The 22,644-nt window shown below is 36.0% G+C and overlaps 1 protein-coding gene across 9 annotated transcripts in view; it reads left to right on the plus strand.

Moving 5' to 3' along the window:
- The window catches only part of LOC136035321 (protein unc-80 homolog), a 287,805-nt gene that overhangs the window by 15,978 nt on the left and 249,183 nt on the right, over positions 1–22,644 (plus strand). For 8 of the 9 annotated variants that reach the window (XM_065717033.1, XM_065717036.1, XM_065717037.1 and 5 more), the window contains exon 4: positions 21,507–21,536. The exons of the other annotated variant lie outside the window; for it this stretch is intronic. In XM_065717033.1, the coding sequence (XP_065573105.1) occupies positions 21,507–21,536 (30 nt within the window). The remainder of the gene's footprint in view (positions 1–21,506; positions 21,537–22,644) is intronic. 9 annotated transcript variants of the gene reach the window in all.

Here is a 22,644-nt window from a genome sequence, read left to right on the forward strand (position 1 = left end):
AAAACTCAATCAAGTGGTGAGTCCCAACTTGTGACTAACAAAAGTTTATGTCTGTCTCTTCATGTAATAAAAACTAGACCTGAGGCGTGGACATGTGCGGAATATTTTCCTGATGGTGGAGAGGATGATGGTCCTACAATACTTTTTCTATGGAGGAGTGGGGTGGGTAACGGCATGGAAATATTTTTTTACTGGTTGTCACCATTTTACTATATATTAAATAATCTCATACACTTTTTTTTTAGGAAGGGAGAGGGGCTGACTAGTCTTCCCTTCTGTGATCAGCCATGACTTTGCTTGAGTAAGAGCGGATTCCATATAAAAATGTGATTCGAAAACCAACATTTTAATAAAACATCACTTGGAGATTATAAATACGGTTACAAGACATTTAAACCTTCGGACTGAAGGGACTACAGCCCTTGATTTAGCTTCAACGATGCTGCTCTTTTATTTATTAAATCTAGATGTCAAATTATACTCCAATAAAGCATATCCTTTTTATGCTGAAATATTCAATTATTTTTAAATAGTAAAAACCTGGTTGTCTGATGCATAAAAATTATATTTACCATACTAAAGGGTACTAAAATGCAGACAAGTACTAGTAAACACATAAAGAAAGAGCACATCGTAGGACCAGTTAATGCATATTGATCGTTAGCAGTGCTATTGGAAGTCTCTATTAAAGTTGCCTCACTATAGAAGTGAAAATGTGCCATAAGTGCCATTTTTCTAATGAAAATGCTCCGAATGAACAATCCCCCCCCCCAATAAAAGCGCCGATTTGAAGAATCAATGCACAACCACCTCAAAAAGCACCCAAATTGCGAAAATCTTTATCTGGCAACTCTGTTTGTTAGCTCATTACATGACTTTTATCTTAGTGCAATTACCAAACGTTTTTTTTTTATCTATTGTTACGTCTTTTGAATTTCATATTGAACGAATCATCCCACTGGTTTTCAGATATGAAGCCATTTGTAAGACTAATCTAATTGCAAGTAAAGAGTCTAAAAACAAGAGCTAATAGCTCATATGGCACTTCTGACGAGGTCATTAATGCCGGTCGGGATTTAAATTAAGAACTTTGAGACAAAAGGTCCTTCTGAATATCAAAATTCATTAAGATCCGATCACACCCTCGTAAGTTAAAAATATCATATTTTTTCTGATTTTTACTCTCCTTTCAACCCCCCCCCCCCAGATGGTCAAGTCGGGGAAAACAACTTTATCAAGTCAATTTGGGCAGGTCTGACATGCCTACCAATTTTCATCGCCCTAGCACATCCAGAAGCACTAAACTCGCCAAAGCACTGGAACCCCCTAATTCCCTCAAAGAGAGCAGATCCAGTCCGGTTACGTCAATCACTTATCTACGATATTTGCTTATTCTAGCCACCAAGTTTCATCCCAATCTCTCCACTCTGAGTGTTTTCCAAGATTTATGGTTTCCCCCTTCAACTCACCCCAGTGTCACCAGATCTGGTCGGAATTTAAAATAATAGCTCTGAGACATGAGTTCCTTCTAAGTATCAAGTTTTATTAAGATCTGGTCACCCGTTCTTAAGTTAAAAATACCTCAATTTTTCTAATTTTTCCGAATTAACACCCCCCAGCTCCCCCAAAGAGAGCAGATCCGTTCCAATTATGTCAATCATGTATCTGAAACTTGTACTTATTCTTCCCATCAAGTTTCATCCTGATCTCTCAACTCTAAGTGTTTTCCAAGATTTCCGGTTTCCAAGATTTTTCTTTCCCCTCTCCAGCCCCCTATGTCCCCGGATCCGATATGAAAATGTAGCACCTGAGACATAATATCTTTATATACATCAAGTTTTCGTTAAGATCCTATCACCCATTCGTAAGATAAACAAACCTCAATTTTCACGTTTTCCAAGATTTCCAGTTTTTCCTTCCAACTCCCCCCAATGTCAAAGGATTTGGCCTTCATTTAAAATATGAGTTCGGAAGCACAATTTCCTTCTAAATATCAAATTTCATTAAGGTCTGATGACCCGATCGTAAATTACAAATGCATCATATTTTCTCATTTTTCTCAATTACCCCCCACCTCCCCCAAACTCCTCCAAAGTGAGCGGATCTGGTCTTATTGTGTCATTAGCGTATCTTTGACTTGTGCTTATTTTTCCCACAAAGTTTCATCCTGATCCCTCCACTCTAAGCATTTTCCAAGATTTCTAGTCTCTCCCCCGACTTCCCCCCATGACTCTGGATCAGTCGGGATTTTAAGTAAGAGATCTGAGTTACGAGGTCCTTATAAATATGAAATTTCATTAAGATCCGATCACTTCTTCGTAAGTTAAAAATACCTCATTTTTTCTAATTTTTCAGAATTAACCTTCCCCCCATCTCCCCCAAAGATAGCGGATCCGTTCTGGTTATGTTAATCACGTATCTAGAACTTGTGCTTAGTTTTTTCACCAAGTTTCATCCCGATCCCTCCACTCTAAGCGTTTTCAAGATTTTCGGTTTCCCCCTCCAACTCCACCCAGTGTCACCGGATCCGGTCGGGATTAAAAATAACAGCTGCGATACACGATATACTTCTAAATATCAGATTTCATAAAGATCCTATCACCCGTTCGTAAGTTAAAAATACCTCATTTTTTCCAATTTTTCCGAATTAACCGTCCCTCCACACCCCCCCCCCCCCAGATGGTTAAATCGGGGAACGACTATTTTAAATTTAATCTGGTGTGGTCCCTGATACGCCTGCCAAATTTCATCGTCCTAACTTATCTGGAAGTGCCTAAACTAGCAAACCGGGATAGACAGACCAACAGACCGACCGACACACCGACAGAATTTGCGATCGCTATATGACACTTGGTTAATACCAAGTGTCGTAAAAACCCATTTATTTGGATCTATTTTTAAGTACTCAGTGCAGGTTGTCATGTCTTGTAACCATGTAACGTTGAGGTTGTCTGGTTGAATTGCTGTGCTGGTTTAGCAAATAATGGTACAACTCAAGACTACTATTCAAGAAAGGGTAATGGGTACTTTTAAGTTCTAATAATCCTATGAGCCTCAAGACACAAACTCCTGCTGTATGAAAGTTCGTTGGAAATATTTTTGAGACTAATTTTGCCTTAACTGCTAAATAACCATAAGATTCAAAACATATAGAAGTTACATAAAAGCATCAATAAACCTAGTATTTTGAACAAAATTGCTAGGGCTCTAATAACGATGCTTTGAATCTAACAAATGGGTTATTTCATCAGAAATGCCTGTTAAAAAAAGCTGCTACAGCCTATAATTTCGTATAACGACAATTATTAACTATAAGTCTCAAATAAACATGATATGCTCAGCCTCTTACCTCTTGAATGTAGCATAAACTCTTGTTTCATCCTTCGTAAGAAGGGCTAGCCTAAAATAAGCTTTTCATGTATGTTCCTGGAGCCTTACTTCGTTTTAATTAAAATTAAAACTTGGCTCTATTTCCTTTATCTGATTAAGAGTATATATAAGTGAACTGGAAAATTTTCTCTTGGGGATACACATTACGGAAGTTTTAAATAGTCTCAGTTGACAGTTGTAGAGTTGTAAATGAAAAATACTTGACATTGCTTTGCCTTCTAAAGATTTCTAAATTTCAAAGTGTTTATAGAATAATATAAAAATTAATTGAAAAAAGTAGTGACGCCTCAATAATTTTAAACGGACCCATACCCGCTATTCCTTTCTTCCTTTAATGATTGAAGTTGAACGGCGATTCCCTCAAGACGCAGGTGTTTTTAATTCTCTAAGAGATGCATGTGTTAGTTACCAAATAGTTTCCTTTTAAAACTCCAATGATTTTCCGGGCTTCCTTACTCCAGTATTACCATGGTTGTTATATAACAGAGAGTCTTTAAAAAATATTCAGGGTCACTGCCAAATGAGGATATCTCTGGTCGATACAAAATAGTTACTTTAGTTCTTTAAACGACCTTCAGGGGCTTCCCTATCCAGGATTACCGTGATTGCTTCCCAATGGACATTAGGTGTTACGTAATAGGGTTTGCATGTTTCGTAATAGGACACGTTAGAGCGCCAAAAAATCTGTTACGTAATAGGGTGTCCTTGCTTTTAGGTTATACGGAATAGAAATTGTTAGACCGCCAGGGAAAGCTGTTATGTAATAGGGCTTGTTTACTTTTAGTTGTTACGCAATAGGGTTTTTACGTAATAGGGTTGTTACGTGAGAGGGAAATGTAGAGTCTACTAGCCAAGGCTCAATGTGTTTACTTAACACATTTTTGATCAAGATATTTTTCAAGGCATTTCAAAACAATTCAACATATTTTTTAAGATATTTTCTTACAGCAATTTTCAAGACGTTTTTCCAAGCCATCTTTCCTCAATACGATTTTTCTTCAGGAATTCTTTTGTTCTTACCTAGTAGTTTCTCTGATTCTTAATAAATCTACGACAACAAGGTTGGACCAATCTTAAGGGCCCGGCATTGGGGGATCTTCAAGAAGCCGGACTTTAACGATTAATTCCAACGGGACCCCTAGGATCCAATTTTACCAGGGGGTACCCTAATCTAAACTAACCACTGGGTTGGCTCTAGCATAAAATTTCATTGGGGGGAGGATGAGGCTAGCATGCAATTCCATTGGAGGCCCTATAAACAAATTTAATCAGGGCTCCTAACCAAAACACTGTGGGCCCTAGCATCCGATTTCATCGGGCCTCTAACCTAAGCGTGGGTGGTGCCCTAGTATCCAATTCTATAGGGGCCCTAGCAATCAATTCCAGCGAAGGGTCCTAGCAGTCGATTCCAACGTGGGGCCCTAGTAGCCAATTACATCGGAGCTCTAGTATCCAATTCCATCGCGGCCTTAGCATCAAATTTCAACATCAAGACGTTTTTCAAGACTTTTCAAGACATTTCAAGACATTTTTAAGAAACGTTTCTTCAAGGCGTTGTTTCAAGACATTTCAAAATATTTCAAGACATTTTTCTTCGATACATTTTTTCTTTTTCAAGATTTCTTTAGTTCTTACACAATAGGGTGTGTTTACTTATGTCAAGGACGACGCATTCTAATGTGACTTGTTTCAGGGATCCCTGCTTGTAACTAAGCGCAGCGTACGTATGGAATCCTACGTAGTGACGGTGCACACACTTAGTTACGATGCAAGACGGTGCATACATGGGATGTTACATAATACTTTAACAGATTTCATTTCCTTTCAAGACAGTTCTCACGGGGAGCCTTTATATTCCAAAGATTTTATGTCCACGTTAGGTTTTGAAAGGGATAGTCTCTCAATAGAATGGAGCACTAGCTGGTTGGGCTATGACAGCCTTTCTGATATATTGATTTGGGAATTAGGTTCTATGAAACACCCAAATCCTCACGCTGAGAATGTCCCGCTTAATAGAGTGATTTATTTGATCGCAGGTTTCCCTTTCCTTATGAGAGCGCAAAAGCATCCCAATAGTATTGATCTTTGATCTATTAGATGCACCTGCCTATTAAGATTCTATTAATTTTCTAATGTGATCTACACAGGTTGAGTTACATAGTAGATGTTACATAGCATTAGTTTTAGATATTCTATTACGGAAATGATTACGTATTGAAGATTCGTCCTGGAACAAGTAATCTAAAAAGACACAAACTTTTTATAGTAACTAAAAGTTTTATTAATAGAAAAACGTTATAAAATCAAGAAATCACGGTAAGAGCTGTTAAAGCTCGACAAACTAAAAAAACAAAACATTGAAAAAACCTGATATAGGATAAAATATAAGAAAAAGAACCATAAAATCACAGAAATAGATTTCAGTCCAACCCTCCCCCCCACTGAAAAATTATTTTTACCTCCCACCTTAATTTTAAGCTCTGAAACATGTTAGTCCAAGCAATTCACGTCACCCTGTCACACTAAGGATAGCACATGGCACCCTCCCCCATCCCTCAGCGTGACGGCCTCAAAAGTGATTCACGTCACCGTGGTAATGTTTGACTGCCCTTTTGACAACCATATGACACGCATTATCATTCCTAATACATGCTCTAGATATTTTCCTAATATAGTTATGCTTATTGCCCATTGATTCGTGTTTTTACAAGCCACACCTCAATATGATGCCCTCCATGGCAATCCACGCCACTATGCAAATACATGGCTGGCTCCTGGAATTCCTATGATACCTATTATCATTCCTAAGACATTTTCCAAATTTATTCTTAATAAAAATTATGCCTTAAATCCATTGGTTCGTATCTTCACAAGCCAACCTCCGTGATGTATTATGTCATTTCAAGCAATCGAACAACAATATGACTGACCTTCTGGCGACCCATCATCGTTCCTAAGACTTTTTTTCAATTTTATTTATAAAGTGGTATTCAATTTTGCTTCCCCAGCTTCAAACTCTCAGTTAAAACTGTTCCACATCTGATTCTGTTGGCTTCTACCTCAGTTCAAACGATTCAAAATCTGGCTTCGGCTGCGTCAGTTCTCGTCACCTCACTTCCGTCTCCAATTCCAAAATTACTATTCTGCCAATTCCGCCCCTAGTTCCGTCAATTCCAATATTTTTTTGCGGCTTCCTCCGTGGTAATTTATGGATGGTCATTGACAATAGCTAGTTTATTGTACGTTTTTGATCAGTATCATTTTTACATTGGAATGATAAAAACTCAAATGAAACTTGTTGCGTGCTGATTTTCGTTCGTTGAAACTTGTTGCATGTTAATTTTTTCCTTGTGAAACTGATTTTGTTCAGAGACAATATTGCGTGTTTATTTTTCATCGTGGAGCGTAGTGCAGGCTGTATTTTGTTCATGAAACTTTTTGCATGTGTATTTTCCTCTTTGTAAAACTTGTACATTTATTTTTCTGCTCGTAAAACTGATTTTCTTCATGCAACTTGTTGCGTTCTGATTTTTTATTCGTGGAACTTGTCACGTGCTGATTTTTTATTGTGAAGCTTGTTGCCTGTTCATTTTTCTCTTTATGAAACTTGTACACTGATTTTTCTTCTCACGAAACTGATTTTGTTCATATAAGTTCTTGCTTGCTGCTTTTTGTTCGCGGCACCTGTTGTGTGCTTAATTTTGTTATTGAGACTTACTGCATGTTGTTTTTTTCCTCCTGAAAGTTGAATATTTCTTTGTTTCTTTCCTCGTGAAACTGATTTTGCTCATGGTACTTCTTGCGTTCTGATTTTTGGTCATGGAACTTGTTACGTGCTGGTATTTGTTCATGAAATATCGTATGTTGATTTTTCTCTTCGTGAAACACTTACATTGATTATTCTCCTCGCGAAACTGATTTTGTTCATGCAACTCATTGTGTGCTAATTGTTGTTCGTGGAGCCAGTCACATGCTGATTTTTGTTCGCTAAATTTGTTAAGTGTTGATTTTCTCTTTGAGATACTTGTATACTGATTTTTTTCCAATTGATACTGATTTTGTTCATGGAACTGGTTGCTCCATGATTTTTGTTTTTGGAACTCGTTCCTTGCTGATTTTTCTTCGCGAAAGTTGTTGTCATTTTGATATTTTTCATTGTGAACTTGTACATTGATTTCGTGAAATCTGTTAATGGAACTTATCGCATGCTGATTTTTGTTCGTGAAACTTGTGTTGGTTTTTTCTCTTTGTAAAACAGGTAAAGTGACTTTTCTCCTCGTGATACTGATTTCGTTCGTGGAACTTGAAGCTTGCTGAATTTCGTTCGAGGAACCTATTGCGTTCTGATTTCATGAAACTTATTGCATGTTGATTTATCTCGTCATGAAACTTGTATGTTGATTTTTGTCCTCGTGAAGCTAATTTTGATTATGGAACTTGTTGCATGCTGATTTTTGTTTGCAAAACTTGTGGCGTACTGATGTTTTTGTTCACGAAACATATTAAATGTTGAATTTATCTCTTTTTGAAGCTTTTAAATTGATTGTTCATCTCGTGAAGCTGATTTTTCTCATGGAACATGTTGCGTGCTAATTTTTGTACGTGAAACTTGTCGCGATCTGAGTTTTGTTTGTTAAACTTGCTGCACACTTGTTTATATCCTTGTGAAACTTATTTTTTTCATCCTACTTTCTGCTTCCTGATTTTGCTCGTAGAACTTGTTACGTGTTTCTTTTCTCTTCGTGAAATTTGTAAACTGGTTTTTCTCCTTGTAATTTTCATTTCGATTTAATTTGGATTTCGTTTTGATTTTTTTTCGTAGAACTTGATGGATTCTAATTTTTGTTTGTGAAACTCGTTTTATGTTGCCTTTTTCTCTTCGTGAAACTTGTATAGTTTCATGAGGAGAGAAAATCAGTGTAAAAGTCTTACGAAGAGAAAAATCAACATACAACAAGTTTCAGGAACAAAAATCATCTTGTAACAAGTTGCACGAAAAAAGCAGTTTCGCGAGGAGAAAATCAATGTACAAGTTTCACGAAGAGAATCAACGTGGAGCAATTTTCAAGAACAAAGATCAGCACGCAATATTTTCCACAACCAAAAATCGGCACAGAACAAGTTCAAACAATAAAATCAGTTTCGCGAGGAGAAAAATCAGAGAATAATTTTCGCGAGGAGAAAAAAAAACATGCAACAAATTTCACTAACAAAAACCAGCACTCAACAAGGTCCACGAACGAAAATCAGCACGCTAAAAGGTTCCATGAACAAAATTAGTTTCACGAGGAGAAAACAATATACAAGTTTCACAACGATAAAAATTAAACTGCAACAAATTTCACGAACAAAAATCAGGGCTTAACAAGTTCCAAGAACAATAACCCTAATACGAAAAGTTCCATGAACAAAATCAGTTTCACAGGAAAAAAATCAATGTGCCAGTTTCAGAACAAGGAAACTCAACATGCAACAAGTCTCAAGAACATAAATCACGAAGAGAACAAGTTTCACGAAGAGGAAAATTAACATGCAACAAGTTTCACGAACGAAAATCAGGGCGTAACAAGTTCCAAGAACAATAACAAGCACACAAAAACTTCAATGATCAAAATCAGTTTAAGAGGACAAAAATCAATGTGCAAGTTTCACGAGAAGGAAAATTAACATTAAACAAGATTCAAGGACATAAATCAGCACCCAACAAGGTTCACGAACAAAAATCAGTATGCAACAAGATCCATGAACAAAATCAGTTTCACGGGGAAAAATTAACATAAAAGTGAAAAATCGACTTGCAACAAGTTTCTCGAACGAAAATCAGCACTCAACAAGTTCCACAAACAAAAATCAGCAAGCAAAAAGGTTCCATGAACAAAATCAGTTTCATGAGGAGAAAAAACAATGTTCAAGTTTGACGAAGAGAAAAATTGACATGCAACAAGTTTCACGAACAAAATTAGCACGTAAAAAGTTCGACGAGCAGTTATCAGCATACAACAACTTCCATGTAGAAAAACAGTTTCATAAAAAGAAAAATCAATTTGTATGTTTCAGGAAGAGAAAAATCAACATGCAACAAGTTTCATGAACATAAATCAGCAAGCAAAAAGTTCCATGAACAAAAATCAGTATGCAACAAGCTGCATGAATAAAATCAGCTTCACGAGAAGAAAAATCAACGTATAACTTTCAAGAAGTGGAAAATAAACATGCAGCAAGCTTTAAGAACAAAAAAAAACAATAGTGTACAGCAAACTCCACGATCAAAAATCAGCAGGCAACAAGTTCTATGACTAATAGTCTCACTAAGAGAAAAATCAATGTACAAGCATCAAGAAGAGACAACTCAACATGCGAAAAATATCACTAACAAAAATCAGTACGCAACAGGCTCTACAAACAAAAATCAGCACACAAAAAGTTCATTGGCCGAAATTAGTTTCATGTTGAAAAAAACTAATGTAAAAGTTTCAAAAAGAGAAAAATCAACATGCAAAAAGTTTTTCGAACAAAAATCTGCACACAACAAGTTCCACGAACAAAAATAAGAATACAAAACGTTCCATGAAAAAATCAGTTTCACGAGGAAGGAAATAAAGGTGTAAGTATCAAAAAGAGACAAATCAACATGGAGACAGCTTCACGAACAAAAATCTGAACGCAACAAGGTCCACGAGAAAATCAAAATGCAACATTTTCAATGAAGAAAATCAGCTTCGCGAAAGAATAATCAATGGACAAGTTTTACGAAGAGGAAAATCAACATGCAACAAGTTTCACGAACAAAAATCAGCACATAGAGAAGAGCCATGAACAAAATGAGTTTCACGAGGAAAAACAAACAACTTACAAGTTTCAAAAGAAGAAAAATTTACTTGCAAAGTGTTTCACGAGCCAAAAATCAGCACGCAATAGGTTCTACGAACAAAGTCAGTACGCTACAACTTCTGTGAACAAAATAAATTTGACGAGGAAAAAAAATATACAAGTTTCACGATGAGAAAAATCAAAATGCAACAAGTTTCACTAAAAAAATTAGCACGCACAAAGTTCCTCAAAAATGTCAGTTTGATGTGGAGAAAAATCAATGTTCAAGTATGACAAAGAGAAAAATTATCATCCAAAAGTTTCACGAACATAAATCAGCACGGAAAAAGCTCCACAAACAAAATTGGCACGGTACATGTTCCATGAACAAAATCGGATTCACGAGAAGAGAAATTAAGGTGCAAGTTTAATGAATAGAGAAAATCAACATCCAACAAGTGTCACGAAAAAAATCAGCATGCGACAAGTTCCACGAACAAAAATCAGCATGCAACAAGTTCTATGAAAAAATCAATTTCACGAGGAGAAAAATCGGTGTACAAATTTGACGAAGAGAAAAATCGACATGCAAAAAATATCAAGAACTAAAATGAGTACGCAACAATCTCTACCAACAAAAATCAGCGCACAAAAAAGTATATTGACCAAAATCAGTTTCATGTTGATTAAAACCTATGCACAAGTTTCACGAAGTGAAAAACCGAACTGCAACAGGTTTCACGAAAAAATATACTCATGCTGCGTATATTTCCAGTATAAGTTCCATGAACAAGATCAGTTTCACGAAATAAAATTCAATGCACAAGCTTAACAAAGAGAAAAAATCAACAAGCAACGAGTTTCAATGACAAAAATCTGCACGCAACAAGTTCCACGAACAAAAATCAGAATGCAAAACATTCCATGATTAAATCAGTTTCACGAGGAGGAAAATCAATGTATAAATTTCAAGAAGAGAAAAATCAACAAAGAGAAAATTTAACAAACAAAATTCAGAACGGTACAAGTTCCAAGAACAATAATCAGAATGCAACGTTTAATGAAGAAAATCAGTTTCGTGAGGAGAATAAAAATCAATTTACAATTTTTACAGAGAGAAAAAACAACATTCAACAAGTTTCACGAACAAAAATGAACGGAGAAGTTCAACCAACAAAAATCCGCAGGCAACAAGTTCAATGAAAAAAATCTTTTTTGAGGAGAAAAATCAAGTTTCACGAAAAGAAAAATCAACAGGCAAAAATTTTCATGAGCAAAAATTTGTATTGAACAATTTCTACGAACAAAAATCAGCACATAAAGAAGTTTTATGAACAAAATCAGTTTCACTAGGTAAAAAAACAATTTACAAGTTTTACAAAGAGAAAAATTAATATGCATCATGTTTTACGTACAAAAAATCAGTACGCAGCCGATTCTACGAACACAGATCAACACGCTAAGACTTCTGTGAAAAAAAATAAATTTCTCGATGAAAAACCTAATGTGCAAGTTTTGCGAAGAGAAAAATCAACATGCAACAAGTTTCACAAAAAAAATCGGCACGCAAAAAGTTCCTAAAAAATCAGTTTCATGTGGAGAAAAATCAATGTTCAAGTTTTACGAAGAGAAAAATTATCATGCACAAGCCTCTCGAACACAAATTAGCACGGAACAGGTTCCACAAACAAAAATCGACGCGTTGCGAGTTTCATGAACAAAATCAGTTTCAGGAGAAGAGAAATCAAGGTGCAAGTTTCTCGAATAGAGAAAATCAACATGCAACAAGTTTCACGAGCAAAAATGAGCATGAGACAATTTCCACGAACAAAACTCGGCATGCAACAAGTTCCATGAACAAAATCAGATTCACGAGAAGAAAAATCAAAGTGCAAGTTTCACGAAGAACAAATTAAACATGGAGTGTTTCTCGAACAAAAACTGTCACGCAACACAAAATTCGTTATGCAACAAATTCCATGACAAAAATTAATTTTGCGAGGAGGTAAAAAATCTATATACATTTTTTATAATGAAAAAAATAACATGCAACAAGTCCTAGGAACAAAACGAGCACGCAAAAAGTTCCACCAACAGGAATCAGCAGGCAACAAGTTCAATGAACAAAATAAGTTTCACAAGTAGAAAAAAAATGGACAAGTTTCACGTAGAGAAAATAAACATACAACAGGTTTTGCGAACAAAAATCAGCACTGAACAAGTTCCACAAACCAAAATGAGCGGGCTAATAAACTCCATGAACAAAATCAGTCTCACGTGGAGAAAAGCTATGTACATGTTTCACAAAGAGAAAAATTAACATGCAATATGTTTCACAAACAAAAAACCAGCAAGCAACAAGTTCCATGAACAAAATCAGCACACAACAAAATCAATGAGCCATCCTAATGACAGCCCTCCCTTCTGGAATCGCTTGCTAGGGTGGGCTAACCGCTTGTTGTCACGATGGAGTTAATATGCACAGCCTTGGTTCAAAGAAACGAAACATTTCCAGTAAAATCTCTCAGAAATAACTCTTAATTTGGTTTAAATTTATCTCTTATATCAAACTCCCCTCTGAAATTGCTTGCTAGACGGCCAGCCATAGGAATGGGAAATTAGGGGCTTCACTGGAATTTCTCACTAGGGTCCCATTGGAATTGATTTCTAGGTCCCCAGTGGAATTTAATGTTAGGGGGCCCCACTGGAATTACATACTAGAGGCTGGGTCGGCCCCATATTATCACGGTGGCGTAAAATATGAATAGTCTTGACTCAATAAAACGTGGCATTTCCGTAAAAAAACTCCCATAAATACCTCTTAATATGGCTTAAACCTACCTCTAATAGCACCCATCCCCCGCTGGAATTGCTTCCTATTAGCCTAGTCTTTCTTTAATTTACACTTGTTGTTGATTATATTTTATCCTATATCAGATTTTTCATATTTTTTTCATTTGTTGAGTTTTAATTGCTTTTTCTGTGATTTAATGGCTCTTTTTGCTTGAATTTTGTCCTATATCAGGTTATTTAAGGTTCATTTTTTTGTTTGTTGAGTTTTAACTGCTCTTTTTGTGGTTTCATGATTTTATAATGTTTTTTTATTAATAAAACTTTTATTTACCATAAGGATTCGTCTTTTTTGATTACGTGTTCAAAGACAAACCGTCAATACGTAATCATTTACATAATGAAAAGATCTAAAACCAATGCTATGTAATAACTACAATGTAACTCAACCTGTCTAGATCACATTTGAAAACTAATAACATTTTAATAGGTAGGTGCATCTAATGGAGCAAAAATAAATAGTACTGAGATGCTATTGCACTCTCATGTGGAAAGAGTGGGCACCATGCGACAAATTTAATCATTCTATTAAGCGGGAGATGAAAATTATCCTTTTGTGGAATCGGTTGTTTCGTAGAATCTACTTCACAGCTCAAAATATCTGGGTTTCATAGTCCAACTGTTTAGCGCTCCATTTATTTATGGGGAATCCCTTTTGAATCTTATTGTGGACATATAATATTTGAATTGTAAAAGCTCCTTTAGAAAACCGTCTTGAAAGAAAATGAACTCTCTTAAACTATAATGTAACATCTCATATGTGCACCGTTATTACATAACATCCCACGAATGCAACTGTTATTACATAAGAACCCACTTGTGCACTTTGTTCACTTACAAGTGGGGATCCTAAATGGGTGCTGAAGAATCAAGTAACGTTAGAATGTGTCATCTTTAACATAAGTAAACATTCCCTAGTATATAAGAACTAGATAAACCTTGAACAAAAAAGAGTATTGAAGAAAACGTCTTAAATAACGTCTAGCAAATTTCTTGAAACGTCTTGACAAATTGCCTTGAAGAACCATATCTTAAAAAACCTCTTAAAATATCTCCAAACGCCTTGAAAAAAACATCTTTAACGGTGAAATTTGATGCTAAGGTCGAGATGAAATTGGATGCCGATGCTCTTTTGGAATTGACTGCTAGGGTCCCCTGTTGGATTTTATTGCTAGGGTCTCATTGGAATTGGCTGCTAGGGCCTTATGGTCGAATTGACTGCAAGGTCAAACAGTTGGAATAGATTACTAGTTTTCCATTGGAATTGGATGCTAACCCCCCCCCCCCCGGTGGCTAGGTTAGGGGTCCAATGAAAACGGATACTACGGTCCCCGGTGGTTAGGTTACGCTAGGGGCCCTGATGAATTGTTTTTTGCTAGGGCTTACGATGGAATTGGATGCACTGACCTCCCAGTGAAATTGGATACTAGGGGTCCCGTTGGAATTACTATTTAGAGTCCGGCGTCTTGGAGGTCCCTCGATAGTGGGCCCTGAAGGCTTTTCCCATATTGCCTTCGTGGGTTTTTTAAAAATTTAGAGAAAATATTTGGCAAGAACTAAAGATATCATGAAGAAAATAGGTCTTGAAGAAGGATGTCTCCAGAAACATCTAGCGATGTCTTGAACGTCTTGGAATACGTCCTGAAGGAGAAATCACTTAATAAATGTCTTGAAACGTCCTATAAATGTCTTGAAGAAAAATATCTTTAAAAAATGTCTTGAAATGTGTTGAAACGTCTTGAAAAATGATTTGAAGAAAAATATCTAAAAAAGATCGGGAGCTTTGGCTAGTGGACTCAGACATTCCCTATTACGTAACAACCAAGAGTAAACAGACCCCATTACGTAAAAACCAAAAGTAAACAAACCGTATTGCATAACAGCTTTTTTCCTAGCCCTCTAAAAAGTCCTATTGCGTAACAACCAAAAGTAAACAAACCCATTTACGTGAGAACTTTTTTTCCTGGCCCTCTAACAAGGCTTCTTACGTAACAACTAAAAGTAAACAAACCCTAATATGCAACAGCTATTTTCCTAGCCCTCTAACAGGTCGTTGACGTAACATGCAAGGCCTATTGCGTAACACCTAAATTTTATTTGGTAGGAATCAAGATAATCATGGGGTAAGGAAGCCCCTGAAGATTTTTTTTAAGGAATTAAATAAACTATCATGTATCACACAAAGAAATCCTGTTTTTGCTGGGACCCTGAAGGTTTTTTAAAGACTCTTTACGATGTAATAACTATGGTAATCCTGGAGTGAGGAAGCCCTGATCCTCGTAGGTTTTTTCAAAAAGAAAGTATAAGGCAATTAACACATGCATCTCTTAGAAAACATCACCTATGATGTAACAGGCACCTGTATCTCTTAGAAAATTAATAGCACCTGCGTCTTGAGGAAATCACCGTTCAGCTTAAATCATTAAACGAAGAAAGGAGTAGTGGTTATGGCTCAGTTTAAAATTGCAAAGGCATCAATACCAATACAATGACTTGCCTGTGTATTAAATAAAAAAAAACAAGTTTTTCTAACGGAAATTACGGAGGAATATTAAAACTTAAAATGATCATAAGCTATTACGTATATTAAGGGGTTTCCCCCGCGTCAATTAATTGCTCTTTGTGGTAAAATCAGGGCTTGTCACAATTTCTTATGAGTGACACCTGAATCATATACACCTGAACACCTGAACAAACTTGTTTTTTTATTTAATTCTGATGGGTTTTTGAATAATGCTGGGAAATCTGGCTCCCCCTTCATGGAAAATTCCCTTTTCCCAAGACAAAATCTCTCCATGGAAGGATATTCCAACATACCCCCCCCCACCCCCGACCCACTACTACCAGAAAAATCCCCCACTGAAAACGTCTGTGTACTTCCCAAAAACAAATATGTAAACAATGAGCAAAGTTAATAACTTCCAACCCTTCTCCGGGGACTATGGGGTCTGTAAATAATAGTCCCCGGGGACTCCGGGGACTGTAAATATGTAAAAATCGATTTTAAATTACCAGTGACTTCTACGGTCACTGGTCCGATATGATCATCCATGGGAAAAAAATAGACAAGAATCCCTGATCTTTCTTCTGGCAAAAAAAAATCCAAAATTCCTCATTTTTGTGTATAGGAACTTGAAACCTAAACACCTTTATACAGGTTTCTCTGGTATTCTTCATTCAGATCACTTGATGTTTTTGGGGTGTTTCCCTCTTTGTTCAAAAATTGGGCAAATATTTCCAGGCCCGTACCATTGAATTTGATAAATTTTATATATTTGAAATAAGCATCAAAATTCGACTCTTTTGATGTATCTGCTATAAATGAATAAATGAAACCTAAAACGAAAAGGAATTAAAGTAAACAATCGAATCAGCCTCACAATGAATGGGAATCTACATATATTGCGGTTTTGATACAATTCTCTTAGGCGCTCTCAAGGCTGTAGTGTCATTTCTTTCTAACTGAAAACCAAATATATTTAAAACAATTTTTTATATTTGGTAAATATAAAAAACAAGTTTTTTTCAACTGAAATTAAGAAGCAACATTAAACATTAAAACAAATAGAAAATGGTTTAGAAGAGCTAACCCCTTTTAAACCGTTGTTCCGTGCGTTAAGGTTTTAATTTTTACCCAATTTCTTAGAACGATTGCCCAAACACAAGGGTTGTTTAATGCGAATAAGAAGCATTTTTAAGTACTTTAAAACCTTAGCATAAAGGTTGGGGGGTTCAGAAAAGGGCAGCCCTCCTCACACACAAAAATATCCTGTTTGTTTGAAGTTATAATCTTGCTCCTTACTTTCTTATCTCGATCCTTACTAGTGTATCTGTTTGCTTCTTCGTTTTCCCGAGGGTGAACAATATGGAAAAGATGGTCCTGGGAAATCGAGTGAAGGCTTATTAGAAAGATTACTGAAACTTATAGTTCCCTTTTTAAGTAGCAAAGATGAATGTCCCGAGCAAAGTGGTATTTATTGTGACTTTGTGGCACAAGACAGTTGGCGAGAATGCTATTGATTAAATCTTCTGAGACAGCCAATTGAATTGAAACGTCAAATTTTTTTTTACTGAGCCTCCCAGCTCCAGAGGCAGTAATGCAAGGAGGTAGTAACTTTGTCCTAGAGATGCACGTAGTTCATACAAAATCATCAGTTAATACAAAATCATCAGTATAGACAAGTTTATTTAACTGAATAATTTGAAGCTTGGTAGAATTAAGTATAGAGATTCATGATTGTTCATCAACCAGTATGGAGGGTGGCCAATTTGTGTGTGTGTGTGTGTGTGTGTGTGTGTGTGTGTGTGTGTGTGTGTGTGTGTGTGTGTGTGTGTGTGTGTGTGTGTGTGTGTGTGTGTGTGTGTGTGTGTGTGTGTGTGTAGTGTCAAACAGTTCGTGGTAACGAACTGTAGTAAGGAGCGACCCGGCTCAATAGTAACCGAAACTCTAAAAAATGGAATTTTGATACCAATAGTTACATCAAAAGAATCGCATTGTAATGCTGATTTGAAATATATAAATTTCAATTTTCATCAAGATCAGGTATAACCATCAAAAGTTACGAGCCTGAGAAAATTTGCCTCATTTTGGAAAATAGGGGGAAACATCATCCCCTAAAAGTCTTACAATCTTAACGAAAATCACACCATCAGATTCAGCGTATCAGAGAACCTTATTGTAGAAGTTTCAAGCTCCTATCTACAAAAATGTGGAATTTCGCATTTTTTGCCAGAAGACGGATCAGGGATGCGTGTTTATTTGTTTGTTTTTTTTCCCAGGGGTGATCGTATCGACTGAGTGGTCCTAGAATATTGCGGGAGGTCTCATTCTAACGGAAATTAAAAGGTCTGTTGCCCTCTTTAAGTGACCAAAAAAATTGGAGGGTACCTAGGCCCCCTCCCACGCTCATTTTTCCCCAAAAGTCACCGGATCAAAATTCTGAGATAGCCATTTTATTCACCATAGTCGAAAAACCTAATAACTATGTCTTTAGGGACGACTTACTCCCCCGCAGTCCCTGTGGGAGGGGCTGCAAGCTACAAACTTTGACCTATGTTTACGTATAGTAAAGGTAAAAAAAGGTAAAGGATACGGCTTTAGACCTTACAGTCCGTACCGGCGGTGCTGATCTCCGTTTCTTGGCCCTTCAGCCAGGAAGTGCAAGGGGGGATGGGGGCCAGCCATCCTGTGCTTTCGCACACCCTTCCTGTTTACCTTCGCCAGATTTCTCCAGGTACCCATTTTGAGCTGGGTCAACTCTGGCTGAGCTTACAGAGTTAAGCCACTGACCCCCGTCCCAAACTGAAGAATTGGGTACACCGGGATTCGAACCCGCGTCCTCTCAAACAAGGGATCCCGAATCCAGCGCACCATCCCATTCGGCTAGGACGGCTTGTAACCATATAGTAATGGTTACTTGGAAGTGTTCAGACGTTTTCAGAGGGATTTTTTTTGGTTTAGGGGGGAGAGTTGGGGGGGGGGGGGTACGTGGAAGTATATTTCCATGGAGAAATTTATAATGGGGGAAGAGAATTTCAATGAAGGGGGGCGGAGAATTTTCTAGCATTATTTGACAAAACAATGAAAAAATAAATATGAAAAGTTTTTTCTACTGAAAGTAAGGAGCAGCATTAAAACTTAAAACGAACAAAAATTATTACGCATATAAGGGGTTTACCTCCTCGTTATACCTCACTCTTTACGCTAAAGTATTTTTAATAATTTCAACTATTTATTTTACGGCCATTGTGATTCAGAGGTCATTCTTAAGGAATTGGGACAAAATCTAAGCTTTACTGTAAAGAGCGAGGTATCGACGAGGGTTGAACCACTTATATACGCAATAAAAACATGTGAATATAGTTACGTATATTTTTTACCAATGAAAACGTTTGTAAAAAATTAAAAGTCCTAGTTGCTTTTTTAAGTAATCAAAAACTTGGAGGGCAACTAGGCCTCCTCCCTCGCGCCTCTTTTCTCAAAATTTTCCGATTAATTGCAATTAATTAATATGCGTATTTCGTTTTAATTATTTATGTGTGGAGAGCCAAGATCAAAACATGCATTAATTCAAAAACGCCCAGAATTAAATTAAAAAAACAAGTTTTTTAAATGAAAGTAAGGAGCAACATTAAAACTTAAAAAAACAGAAATTACTCCGTATATGAAAGGGGCTTTTCCTCCTCAACGCCTCGCTCTTTACGGTAAAGTTTGACTCTTTCTCTTAACTCTACATTTTAAAACAGTAAAAAACTTTAGCGTAAAGAGCGGGTAAAAAATATTTTTATTGGTAAAAAAAATACGTAACTTACGAATTAACTTACATAACGAACTTCTATATTCATATGTTTTTATTGCGTAAATAAGGGGTTCAACCCTCGTCGATACCTCGCTCTTTACGCTAAAGCTTAGATTTTGTCCCAATTCCTTAAGAATGACCTCTGAATCACAAAGGCCGTAAATAAATAGTTGAAATTATTAATTGCGGAAAGGAGCAAAGTTTAGGTCAAAATTTTACAGCTCTCCGTAAACCTTCAAATAAATATAGAAGGAAGCTTAGGGGGCGGATTTTTCCGCCCCCTAATTATTCTTCATTTCCAGAATTCCTTGTATTACGGGGCTATGGGGTGGTAGCTCTCTTCTTATTGCATAGAAAAACTTAGAAAAAACATAAAATGTTACTCTATAATTATATGCTTCTCCGCAGTGAAAGGTTGGAGATATGGGGAGGGGAGCATCATGAATATTGCCATTAAATTTATTAAGAAAAAAAGGGGCAATTGCCACAAGAAACTTTGTTTTCACCAAAATTTAAATGCAAACAATTCTCCTTTATTATTTACATATTTTGTAATATAGTCCTGTCTCCCTGGGGCTACCGCCTTTTTGGCCCCCTCCTGGCTTGCATGGGAGACAATCCTATTGCAAAGGGTTTGTTTTGGTAAACTCATCTTGAAAACCACGGAAATGATGGCCCTGTAACCTGTTTTTGATATTTCAGACTTCACTTCCTTTTAATGAAAATTTGGATAGCTGCACTTTTACAGAATTGATTATTGCTCTTTACTGAACATTAAACTTCATTGTAAAAAGAACGTGGACTGAAGGAGGTGGTAGCAGCATCTCTTACATTTAGGAAACCCTTGGGGAAAACAGTTCATGGTGACAAACTGTAAGTGAAATACAACCCTTGTCAAATAGAGACCGAAATTCTAAGCAAAAATTAGTTCCAATTAAAATATATACGCCATGAAAATCTATTATTTATGTTGATTCTAAATATGTAGAATGCTTTAATGATGATGTTACTCATAGGGCTGGTAACGCATAAATTATTCACAGTTTTAGAAATAAGAATTGAAATACCCAAGAAACAGTGTGATCTACAGGAAATAATGCAACAAAATTCAACATATATGAAAACCCTGTAATAACTATTGTCAGAACACAAAATATTCCCTTTTTCCAGAGAAGCGTCTTCAAACACAAATAAATGATAGAACTAATTTGTTCAAAAGAAAGTAAAGAGTAATATTAAAATTTGAAACAACTATAAATTATTCCATATATCAGGAGGCTTGTCACTCCGTTACTCTCCTCTTTTTATGGCAAAGTTGAATTTTATCATTAGCGCTCCAAAAATAACTCCTTAAGCACAAAGCCACTTATAATGGAATAGGATGGGTTTTTTCTCACATTTCAAAAATGGAAGAGCTGTTCGATGTGAATTTGATTTAAATCACTCAGTCTTTAATTGAAATCATTTAAAAGACAATCGGTTGTCTGTTAATTGTGATTACAAATACTTTCAGCATACCACTATAAAACTTTAGTATACATAAAATAGTTTCGGTTCATTAATTTTTATTACCGCTCCCTACTTTATAAAAAAAAGCATTTTCCTTTTTTATTGCTAAAAATTATCCTTGGTTACCTGTACAGGAAGATGATACCAAGCTCCTGATTTCGTTTGTGAGTTCTCCTAGGGTAATGCTACTAGCAAGCTGCTAACCTTCTGCTGCATTCCAGAAAGTACCGATTTGTATACCCAAGGCCAAATTTTAGTAAGAAATATAGTTAACTGACTTATTTCCAGCCAGTTTGTTTGTTTGTTGGTAATTTCGCAGATCGTGTTGCCGGGACTAATTTTTTACTATTATTATTTCACGTTCAATTTTCAACAAATTTCGACTTAGTTAAATAGTCGGTTCAACGGAAGTTTTTGTCATATTCTGAACTAGATACTGTAATAACAAGATTGTTTCATTAATTATACGAAATAAGGGATGTGGTTTCACTATTTAATTTTTTTTATAAATGTACGACAAAATTATGCTAATGGATGATCATAAATGCCGACAATATAACGAAAAATAGCTCAGTTTCTTAATTTATATCTTGTTTTTTTTTTGTTCTACTTAAGGTGACCATGAACTAATCTTTAATTTCATATCAGTTCTGCTATTCCTTGATACCAATTCATCACGTAAGTTTCAAAAATATTTATTTTTCACTCTTTTCACATTACTGGCGGTAGTCTTGGCAGTCCAAAAACATTTTGCACATTTTCTTAATATGCTAGAATTCATGGTAAAAAGTTTGTTGATGGTTTTTTGCTATCTTGGAAAATAGTTGACCTAGGTGAGTTGAGCTTGGGATAGTAGATGTAGGTGAATGGAGCTTTCAGGAATGGAGATAAAGGCTAAATTGTTATCCGGGAAGGGGATTTCAAGTTCCTGTATCTACTTTTTTTTATGTTTTTAATGCTCAGAAGATCGTATTGAAGAATGATGTAACCAAATTTAATTTTGGCAAATAAACTCCTCAACTTTGGTTTGAATCAAATTTTCTCTGATACTGGATTTCGAAAGCTTAATTCTAGTGATTTTAGTAAAGTATTAAGCTACGTCAGTATTTTTTTTTTCATGCTCAAGATTCTTTCATTGAGTTTTATTTAGGTCGTAAATCTATTTCTGATAGTTTCACTTTTACAACACAAAGTTTATTGAAATTCATCAAAGTGTAGTGCCCTTTGGATCAGGGCATCAATCTACAAAATATAGGCAAACATGCATATGTGTCGACGAAATTTTGGCGAAAACGGGGGGGGGAATATATTTTTCAAAATATATAAGGCAACGGTTTTCTTTTCAACTTTTACAGTGAATTCAAAAAAAAGTTTTCAAATGAGAGACTAATAAAATATACTTTTAGAGCCAAGGATGGAGATGCAGATCCGTTCCTTTCAGCTCACCTTACCCATCTACTTTTTAAGATTACAAAAATCCCACCATCAAAGATTTTACCAAATTTATTTGCTACCCAATCATCAGTTTTCCCTACCCAGATTAGATCACCCTGGGCTCTGATATGAACGCACTTCTTATGCTTTTTATTCCTGCCTAATTTTTACTAGGCCTATTGCTGAGTAACATCGGTGTTGCCATACTGATATCGGAAATAGATAAAACCACATTAACCTTCAGACAAAGAAAGTGATAGTGCACAAGAATCTACTCTTGAATACTTCTGAATTCACAGCAATTTCATCCTAGTTTAATGGCCCTTGATGCTTACTATTCCAGGACATTCGA

This window comes from Artemia franciscana, chromosome 14, assembly GCF_032884065.1.
Source record: "Artemia franciscana chromosome 14, ASM3288406v1, whole genome shotgun sequence".
NCBI classification, from domain to species: Eukaryota; Metazoa; Arthropoda; class Branchiopoda; order Anostraca; family Artemiidae; genus Artemia; species Artemia franciscana.